This window comes from Pocillopora verrucosa, chromosome 8 (genome assembly GCF_036669915.1).
Source record: "Pocillopora verrucosa isolate sample1 chromosome 8, ASM3666991v2, whole genome shotgun sequence".
NCBI lineage: Eukaryota > Metazoa > Cnidaria > Anthozoa > Scleractinia > Pocilloporidae > Pocillopora > Pocillopora verrucosa.
Window position 1 is genome coordinate 22,423,022 of NC_089319.1, and position 11,013 is coordinate 22,434,034.

At 38.0% G+C, this 11,013-nt stretch overlaps 1 protein-coding gene across 1 annotated transcript; it reads right to left on the reverse strand.

Annotated features, from left to right (window-relative positions):
- Positions 1-2,076: 2,076 nt before the first annotated feature.
- Positions 2,077-6,531, reverse strand: LOC136283186 (uridylate-specific endoribonuclease C-like). The gene is made up of 6 exons (XM_066171609.1): positions 6,430-6,531; positions 6,101-6,276; positions 5,341-5,489; positions 4,072-4,150; positions 2,990-3,135; positions 2,077-2,382 (listed from the first exon to the last, which is right to left on the reverse strand). Exons 1-6 carry the CDS (start codon positions 6,486-6,488, stop codon positions 2,077-2,079), a joined length of 915 nt encoding a protein of 304 aa, XP_066027706.1. The 5' UTR covers positions 6,489-6,531.
- Positions 6,532-11,013: the final 4,482 nt, after the last annotated feature.

Genomic DNA, 11,013 nt, shown 5'->3' on the forward strand with positions numbered 1-11,013 from the left:
CCTTCATCTTCCTGAAAAGTCTTAATTTTTTGATAAAAAAGTAGTAGATACAAGCCAAACTGGTCAAATAATTATCAAAAATATCGCAAACGAAATGATATCAAAGGCAAAGAGAAACTAACGAAAAAAACATACAAAAGCCGCAGGTAAACATTATGGGGTCAACCGATCGATATTTACAACACCCCACGTTTTTTTTAAATTAATCCCAATTGTATTTAGGCATCACCAAGGAAACTTGGTAATAGTTGTTTTGTGATGGAGATATTAATGTTGGTAACTATTTTCCCTTTGTCGATAAACTTCAAAATACCATTGGATCGATAAAAGGAAATGTGATAAGGACATGTGAAACACGATGACTGTGAAAGTAATCGATATTTTAATGGCTATAATTATCGTTGATATTTAGAACTAAAATGACAAGTCTTTTCACACTCGGATTGCTAAGAGAAAGAAACTTTGAGTGCATGTTCTTAGTCAATCGATATCTCACTGCATCACCAGGGTTTATATTTTGTTTTATTTAAAGTTTATTTCAATAAATAGTTATGCAAAGGTTTCATTGTACATACATTCCTTACTATATGATGTTCTAATGGCTGACATTTCATAAAAAAAGTATTGAAACTATTACTACTTATAACTGGATTGCACTGTTAATTTTTTCTTTCATAGGCAACTTTTCAACGACATTTTTCAATGCTATCATCACTCGATATGAGTGCTAGAAATTTATCTCTTAAGATTGATGAGAAAGTTCTCAACTTTTCACTTTGCAATGTTCGTGTTCTGTAATATGTAATGTTGATCTATATTTCACAAAAATGATGCGGTCGTAGATTGAACGATTCTTGATTTAGAGACATAGAAGTCTAACAAAACAAACAATCGTAAATGGCTGTCGCTTTAAAAGCAGATACAATTTTCTATGTTCTAAACAGTTAAAATGACCATGTCGAAATAGGCAATGAAGATGATAGCTCATTTAAGCAAGTTGAGATATCTTAGAGATAGGTTGGCGTTAAAATTTGATCATTGCGTTTTTTCTAATTTTATATTGGTTGACTATCAAGCTCAACCTTACAATCTTAATCAGCAGCATAGAACTGACTTCATCACTGCAATAACCCAACCATGTGGACCTGTGGAAGAGGCATTCGGATACCTGAAAACTCAAGCGAACGCACACGCAGCGATCTTGTAGATTCAAGAAATCTGATTGGTCGGCAGCCTGGATTGTAAGAGGGAGGATATCTTCTCCGATATAAAATATGATTTACACTCCAAACTAATCAAGAGTGGACAAAAAAAGTTCAATAACTGCCGTTTTCTCTAAATGGGGTTTCAAATCCCTTGTAACGAAAGATACAAACTTATACATGTTTACTCTCTCAGTAGATTTCGGTAGCCTTTAGACAGCCAAAGTAAAAGTTCAAGATTATTTTTGGAGGATCGGTTTTTTCACAGGAATTACCTGTGATGAAAGATTTGATGTAAAAGTGGCTCTTAAGGTTAAAAGAGAACAGTTTATAAGGACAAGGGGTTTGAGGAAGGTTTCTTCCAGCTGCAAGTTTGCCCTCAACTTATTTTGCAGGTTTGTAATCGATCTGTTTTGACATTTATTATCATAAACCATAATCTATCAACGACATGGAAAATCATGCCTCGTGTTGCGGCGTTAGATTCAGATTTGCGCTTTGATTTAGACCGAAAAGGGAAAACTGTTTCTTGAAATTAAGAAAACGAGTAGGAAGATTTGGGTACGAACTGGTAAAGGTTTGGGGGAAAGACTTGGTTTACTTCAAGGAGTGAACTTGCAAAGAAGGCTGGGGCGAACTTGCGATGGGGCGACACCTTCAGATACCGGCCATTAGATGACCAAAACACAATATGTTTCTGTCGCTGTTTATGGCTTCAGATATCGACCGATGTATACCAATGATGAGAATCGTTTTGTGCTGATTTGTGTACCGTTTGTTCGTAAGAAATCTCTTTCACACATTTATCGTCTGAATTAAAGTTTTAATGTTCCAGATAAATCCTGTGCTGTAATACAAGACGGTAACCTTTCATCTATTGAACATTTCTTGGAAAGGCTGTGACAACCCTTGCATTATGTGGGTTCTCGACGGTCTTAAATCGTACCAGGCTCTGCGGTAACCCTGCGGCCGGTACGTGGATGTTGCATTCACATTGTGTTTCTCTATTGCCGTTTCCTCCTATTACTCCTCCTCCGGGTGCACGTCCCCTCAATACACAAGCGGTAAACATGGCCAAATCAAATGCTGGGCTGGTTCCAACGAACATGCAGGTGCTGGTGCCTAGTGGTGTTTTGTTCGCCCCTCTCCATGTGAATGTTAGTCCTCGCAGAAAAAATGGCTGTAAATAAGATTCTAAATGAGAAACTAAGTGTTCAACTCTTTATATTTAAAATTCCGCAATCGGCTGTCAAGGGCACAAAAATGTTCATGGTTTCAATTAGAATAACAACAGTGCAAACCCAACGGAGGTTTGCAGCCCAACGCCAGTTCTATAAATAATATGGAATAACGGACTTTCAATTGCATAACACGTACGATATCACGTGCTTTTGGCTAAGATTACATTGCGGTATCTTGTTTAGCCAGCGCTGAGCTTAGGATTTACAACCGGGCTTAGCTGAAAGCCTGCTCGGCCCGGATTATTTCGAAGCACTTTTCTCTTAATGCCTTTTTCTTGTCGTTTAGCACGCACACTTGTAAAAACATCTCTTTCATCGAGAAGGATTAGAGTAACATGACACGAACATTCAAGCAGAATAGTGTGATTGACAATTTTACCCTGTACGCTTGTATCCACACCGCCTTCCTTTAACGCTGATGTGAATGAATGAAGGAATGAATGAACACAGATAGAGTACGAATCGAAATTAAATTTAAGGTTTGATGGAGGTTATGGCTTCACAGCTTTTTCAGTAGATATTTCCACTCTGAATGAAATAACTAACCAGTCTATTCCCCACGAAGGGCGGCAGATGTGCGGGTTGCGGGTTGAAAGCGATATTTGTTGTCTGAGTTGGGTTTCTCCGTTGTTCAAGATAGAACTGGTACCAATTGTGAAATCCATTGAAATCGTTAGCGTTTATGTGATTGTCTGTCAAACAGAAACGTGAACACAGAATTTGGTGGTGATGACTGCAGGAATATTTTTTTGCATTCACCTACTGAAGAATGCACTAGCATGCCGGGTAACTCAGTTCGATCAGGGACTGTTTGAAAAGACCCTATTACCAAGGTATTTCATGGCGGAGAATCTGTACATGAATGAATGAATGAATAGATAACTTTATTTAAAGAGGAAGACGCTATAACCTCTTACAGTTTTCTAACTTACGGCCCTCAAAAATAAATTTTAATACATATATACAAGAGAAACGATGTTTAAATAAGAATAAACTATGAACACGTAATAAAATTGTAATAAACGAATGTGAATATATGAAAGTCATACATTTGAACTGCAGATAAAGACATGAATATGAAAGCGATCTTCGCAGTAATGAACACTGCTTGAGCAGTAGTGAAAATAAGGCCTGAAAAAAATTCAGGCCTGTACGGGATTCGAACCCATGACCTTTGCGATACCGGTGCAGTGCTCTACCAACTGAGCTAACAAGCCAACGTGGAGCTGATTTGTTAGCTCAGTTGGTAGAGTACTGCACCGGTATTGCAAAGGTCATGGGTTCAAATCCTGTTCAGGCCTGATTTTTTTTCAGGCCTTATTTTCACTACCACTCGAGTAGTGTTCATTACTGCGAAGATCTCTTTCATATTCACGTAAAATTGTAATATCTAAAGTGACGAAAGAGAGTGAAATCTGCACAAAATACTCGATAGGCGTTGTGGTTGATATTATGAAGAACATTTACAATAAGTAGAATAGCGGCAAGTCGCGCACAGTCGATCCTCCAAGTGCTCGGCAGAGGATGGGCTTGAGAGAACTAGATTTCGTAATTCAGATTTAGACAAAGTACATAAACCGCGAGAGACTTTCTTTTAAATTATTAATTTTTTTATTTTCCGTACTTACCAACAAAAACATGTTTAAATCCATTGCTGTTTTGGAACCATAATGCCTCCAAAACAGGTCTAAACTGTTGTAAGTTTGCCTAAAAGTGAAGTTCATAACGATAAAGGGGGTCAACGAACAGCAATTGAACAGGGGACATGTTAAGCGAATATGGATGTAATGTAATCTATGAAGTTAGAGGAGCGAACAAAGGACTAACCCTCAACAAAAAAGTTGATTTGATCAATTGCTCCTGACACTTTTGAATGCAAGTGACGGTGACCCTGCAAAATGATGTCAAGTCATCGTCACCAACTTCTCATGAGCCCTCACGTTTAGTTACCTTATTTAGGAAACGGTCATTATTTAGCCCCCGGGTGGGGGTGGGGTGGGGGAATTTGGTTGTTTCATTATTATTATTATTTTTTTTTTTTAATAGTATCTCTTTATTGCGCCGTACTCTCCAAAGGGAGATGTTAGTCTACTTACAATAAAGTTCAATAATACAATATGAATAACATAAAACGATAACTTTACCATATCCGAATACAATACGTTGATTGAAAAGCTATTACTGCTAAATTACATTTGTGCATTGAGACTTTGATACATTAAATGAGGAACTATAACAAAAGTGAAAAAAGAAAAAGAACGTAAGGAGTATTGTTTGAAGTGTTTTGGTGAGAGTTTCACTGTTGGCAGGTGTACCACTAAGTTTTTTATTTATTTACTTTTTTATTATTTAAATTTTGTTTTTATTTTATTTTGTATTTTTTTTTTAAAGAGAGTTGAGATATTTTAACCGCATTTGTCAGGAGCTAGTTATTGACGGTATTTTCAATTAGGTCCCTTTGGTGAACTGCATTCACAAAGTCGTGGAGGACAATGGGCTTGTTGTTAAGTTTACAACTATAGTTGTTTCATTATAACACTTACCCTTTCTCCCCCCCCACTCCACCCCAAGGCTCTCTATTATTCTTATGATTCCCCCCCCCCTTCCCCTTGGCGGTTAATTGGCGATCAACTTTCTGACGTCCCTCTTTTATACTCTGTTGGCGAAAACTGATATCCCGTCCGTTCCCTGAATACCATGTGATCTCCACCTTAATGTCTCCACCCACCCTACCCCTCTTGGTCCCCTACCCCATTGGTTCATAAACGAATTCTCTGTTGGAAGGGCGTCCTACGGTAAGATCAGATATTCTAAAGTTCGACTCTTCTTGAAGGACTAACATTTTCAGGACAAATAAATAACATATTTCTTCATTACAAGAACTGATCTACACATACCACGCCTGCAGGCAATGATCCCGGCTGAGTTAATAAATAATTGAGTGCCGCCTGCATAGGTCCACCTGGTTGGGTTACTGCAGTTAAGAAGTCATTTATATGTTGCTGAGTGGGAGCAGGCTGTGCAGCTTGGTAATCAACCATCAAGTCTGTTTGGAATTATAGAAAACATTTCCAATTTATCAACTGACCCAACGGCGTTTTTTAAAAAAAAACAAAATGTAGTGAAGTGTTTTTTTTAGATTGAGACTACTTTTTCTCTGAAAGCGACGTGATCTCGATTTTAAGCTGAAAAGCAGGAAACAAAATGATTACTGTAAGTCTTGGTTATAACACTAAACAAAATCTGAGTTACCTTTTTATAACCCCGACCCAACTTTGCACTGCCAATTAATTTCCCGGTTATTTTAGCCTATAGATCAGATTTCTCTGCAAACTGTTTTTTTTCTAAGTCGTAATTTTATTAAAAGGGAAAAACGTTTACAATTGATGCATTTTTGGCCCACATAGTCCAATCTTGAATTTCATTTCCTCTGTAGAAATATATTACATACAACAGGTTGGTTATTGAGCAAAGCGATATTGTAGATCAACTACGTCTTCAGTGGTACATAGATGTTCGCCGTGATTATTCTTTCACTTCCGCGCAGGAAGTCATTACCTCGACTGATTAAGGCCGTGATGTGTACTGTGTCGTAGATTTTAACCTGTCAATGGCAAGTGGCTTTGAAAAAAAAGAAACCAAAGACACCTTAACTACCTCGAAATCGCTGAAATACAGGAGAAGCGATTTTTCCAACTCCTCCTGCTCCTGGAACAACCGTAAACAACGGGTTTGCGTTGGCCACCGGATTAACAGTTAATTCTCCAGGAAAGATCAAGTTATTTCCAGCGTTATTCAACATATTTTGGCAAGCGGCCCCAAGATTTACTGATCTGAAGTATAAAAGACAAACTCTTTGGCTGAAGTGCCGAAAAGAATATTTTTCACCAACTTTTTAGATATTTTTTCTATCAGTTATATTGAATATTGAACGCTTAGGCAACACATTTGATGAGTTCTTCTAAAAAGATGGTAGACTAAGTTACCTCGCAAAAAACGGGAAGGTGAGTAAGATACAGATGAAGACTTCGATGTCGGCCCTCATTTCCTTGGCACTCCAGATATACGCGAGTGAGAACTGTCCTTGCTTTCACTGACTTTTCTGAAAATGAAATTCCTACTCTGCTGTTTGCAATGTTAGTCTCGTCATTTTATTAATATTTAAATGATTTGGTGCGATGTAAAATGGAAAGTCATTGAGAAATGACAGAAAATAATTAGCCTTTGATAAGTTACCCTACAATTCAAATACAACTAGCTTTCACATCTCTTGTAAAATAACCAACCATAGATACGATTGACTATAGACATAGGACCTTTCATTAACTATGTATTTCTCCCACAGACCATAATGACCCCTTTGTTCGTTCGTTTGTCTTGAAGTAACTACCAAAGCAGCTATGATATCGAGAGGGAATACGCAGTCTTTTGTTAACCAGGAACTAAAACGAGCGCTACTACATATTGATTAACTGAAAGGATATGACAACTTCGATGTATTCAAAGTTACATTTGCCCCATACAGACACGTTTTCAACGGAAAGCAAGTACGGATAATACGATCTACTTACCATCTAGGGATTTTAGTTTCACTCTTTAGCTTGTGCAGGTATTTCATATTTTTTTTAACAGTGTTACCGGGTGGTTTAAGAAGTCACTCATTGACTGAGATCGAAAAGTGAAGTTTCGATCTTAAGAAAATTTCACATTGCTATGTTGCTGACGAAACCACTTACAAGGCTATGAACGAGTGTCGCGAAGAGGTGTAAACCACGGTCATCTCTTTACAATTTTATATCGCAAGTGTTTTACAGTCAATTAAGGTTAATCAACATGTCAGAGAGTATTCTGTTCCTGAAAGGTGCGACGGGTTCCTGCCAAAAACCGATCCGTGTGCACTGCTTTGTAATTAAGTTGATGCAACTGATTTTCTCGTTGTTTTCATCGCACCAGCTTAGATAGTTGACATTTGGTTTTTGAAGCTGAAAATCTTACTTTAGTGGGCATGAGGTGATTAGATGAAGGCCCAAAGTCGTCAGCACTACTTTAGAGCCACCAGTATTTTTTTTTATCAGTGGTTCCTTTTGAATTAAAATTAAAAGACTGATTCACCATGTACTTACTTTTCATATGGAGAAAATTGGAAATCGAGGTTTTTTTTTCGTATCCAGGTCATTGAATAGACACAAAAAAAGGTCTCTTACTGGTTAGGAGCCAAATATTTATTTATTTTATCTGTGATTTCATGTTATAAATCATTATTTTAACAGTTTTGTCAGCAGCCCATATGTGATGGGTTCTTGGTTTTGTGGAGCCTGTGCCGGACTCACGGTCAGCAGCAGCAAGAGAAAAAGCAGGCAAATAAGAAATGGCGGTATGCAACCACTAAGGAACATTTGCCTACTTTTGTCTGCTGAACGAGATCCCGGAACTGGTTACTTTTTTTTTGTGATATTCAGTGTTTATAATAATTCGGAAATCTTTGGCAATGGTCTCGGCTGTCACCTTTCAGTGCCGTTTATCTGAAAAATAAAAAGAAGTCATAAGTTATTTTAACCAAAATACACGAAATGACAAGTTGTTGCTGGTATTTGTTTCTGAGAATTACTATGTGCTCCGTTTGCACTTATCCAGCTTGATACAGCTGGAGGGCTTGTGTGGAACAAAATGCAAGAACACAACTTCCGACTCGCTCATACGCAGACTTCCGCGGTTCATTTCACAGCACATCTCCATCGTCGGACACTATGTGCTTTGTAATATTACATTGCGTGATAAGAGCGGCGATGCAATTAGGAACCAGTCTCAGTTTGTGCACCGTAATCGATTGACAATAAGGACGATATCCTTCATCTCGAAGGATGCTGCAAGGGGAAACTTCAACCCTCACAAATTGCTATAAAATTTTATATTTCAAAGAGCTGCTACAGTATTTTCGCATCGTAAGATGCAGTATTGTAATCTTAGCCTACAGCTTGTGATATCGTACGCGTTCTGCAAATGAAAGTCTGTTATTTATTATCATTTCACCGAGGAATGGCGTTCGGCTGCAAATCTCTGTTGGGTGTGCACTGTTGTAATCCTAGTTGACAACGTGAAAATTTGTGTACCCTTGACAGCCCATTGCTGAATTTCAAATACAAAGAGGTAATACTAAGTTTCTCTCTGACATTCTTATTTACAACCATATTTTCTGCGTGGACTAACATTCACATGGAGAGGGGCGACCAGAGTACCACAGGGCAGCAGCAGCAGCATGTTCGTCGAAACCAGCCCAGCATTTGATTTGGCCATGTTTACTACTTGTGTATTGAGTGGCCGTGCGGCAGGAGGGGGAACAACAGACTGTGTGTGCAAAATTAAAGGCCTAGGGTTAGGGGAGAGCGCTGTAGAATTTACGACCGTCGAGGACCCACGGAATAAAAAGGTCGTCACAGCCTATCCAAGAAATGTTAAATAGATGAAAGGTTGCCGTCTTGTATTACAGCACGGGATTTATCTGGGACATTAAAATTTAAATCTAGACAATAAATGTGCGAGAGAGATGTCTTACGAACAAATGGTACACAAATCAGCGTGAGATGACTCTCATCATTGGTAGACATCGGTCGATATCTGAAGCCATAAACTTAATGTGTTTTCGTCATCTAATGGCCGTTATTTAGAGGTGTCGCTCCATTACAAGTTCGCCCCAGCCTCCTTTGCAAGTTCACTCCTTAAAGTAAACCAAGTCTCTCCCCAAACCTTTACCAGTTCGCACCCAAATCTTTCCACTCGTTTCCTGAATTTCAAGAAAACAGCTTTCCCTTTTCGGTCGAAATCAAAGCGCAAATCTGAATCTAACACCGCACCGCGAGGCATGATTTTCCGTGTCGTTGATAGATACTGGTTTATGATAATAAATGTCAAAACAGATCGATTACGAACCTGTAAAATAAGTTGAGGGCAAACTTGCAACTTGGAGAAACCTTCCTAAACTGTTCTCTTTTAACCTTAAGAGCCACTTTTACATTAAATCTTTCATCACGAGTAAATCCTGTGAAAAAACCCGATCCTCCAAAAAGACTTCAGATATTTTACTTTGGCTGTCTAAAGGCCACCGAAATCTACTGAGAGAGTAAACATTTATAAGTTTGTATCTTTCGTTATAAGGGATTTGACACCACATTTACAGAAAAGGGGAAGAATTGAACTTTTTCTGTCCACTCTTGATTAGTTTTGAGTGTAAATCTTATTTTACAGCGGAGAAGATATCCTCCCACTTACTGTCCAGTCTGCCGACCAATCAGATTTCTTGAATCAACAAGATCGCTGCGTGTGTATACACGAGTGCGTGATACGTTTACTCATTAGTATCCTATCTGTATGTTATGCCATGCATTAGTTAAGTCAAAATATTTTCCTACTGCTTTAACCTTGCAGAGAAGTGGAACGGAAAGACAGCGCTGACTCTCTCACAAAGCGGTCTAAGATAACCATTGAGGAAAAATTGCCTAATTAATAGAGCTGAAAATTTTAAGCATTGCAAGAATATGTAATTAACAATCGTTAATTGAGAGTACCCTGACAAAATTTTGATGTTCAGCTTATTCGACAAGGTGCAAGTCGTTGCGACGTGCTTATGAAAAGCTTATTACTCGGAAACAGGGTTTGCTTCTTGGCTCAAATCGCAGTCAGATTGGTGCAAACACAGCAGCGACTTTTTCGTAAAGCGAAACACGTTTTTCTTACTTAGACCTATCATACCTGGTGCCTAGCTTAGAGAGAGTGACCTATGTACGGCATTAGGAACATCTGGAAACAAGATCTACTGCTCTACTCACACAGTACCAAGTGTGTAACCTGCATTATCACCTATGTTGATTGACGAAAGTAAATCGCTTGAAAAGGTGACAACGTGACAACCGTAGAACAGTAAAGAGGGCATCGAAATATTTTTGTTCACGCGCCTTCATTCAGTGTCTGTTGACTAGTTCCTTCATTTTCCTGAAAAGTCTTAATTTTTTGATAAAAAAGTAGTAGATACAAGCCAAACTGGTCAAATAATTATCAAAAATATCGCAAACGAAATGATATCAAAGGCAAAGAGAAACTAACGAAAAAAACATACAAAAGCCGCAGGTAAACATTATGGGGTCAACCGATCGATATTTACAACACCCCACGTTTTTTTTAAATTAATCCCAATTGTATTTAGGCATCACCAAGGAAACTTGGTAATAGTTGTTTTGTGATGGAGATATTAATGTTGGTAACTATTTTCCCTTTGTCGATAAACTTCAAAATACCATTGGATCGATAAAAGGAAATGTGATAAGGACATGTGAAACACGATGACTGTGAAAGTAATCGATATTTTAATGGCTATAATTATCGTTGATATTTAGAACTAAAATGACAAGTCTTTTCACACTCGGATTGCTAAGAGAAAGAAACTTTGAGTGCATGTTCTTAGTCAATCGATATCTCACTGCATCACCAGGGTTTATATTTTGTTTTATTTAAAGTTTATTTCAATAAATAGTTATGCAAAGGTTTCATTGTACATACATTCCTTACTATATGATGTT

What these genes read in the sequence shown, in the direction of transcription:
- LOC136283186 (XM_066171609.1), bottom strand. Translation starts at nt 6,488, where the DNA reads ATGAGGGCCGACATCGAAGTCTTCATCTGTATCTTACTCACCTTCCCG. An exon ending in ATTTAAACATGTTTTTGTTG is followed by an intron (nt 3,136 to 4,071) that starts GTAAGTACGGAA and finishes TCTGTTTGACAG; the next exon opens with ACAATCACATAAACGCTAAC. An exon ending in CCTTCGTGGGGAATAGACTG is followed by an intron (nt 2,383 to 2,989) that starts GTTAGTTATTTC and finishes TCTTATTTACAG; the next exon opens with CCATTTTTTCTGCGAGGACT.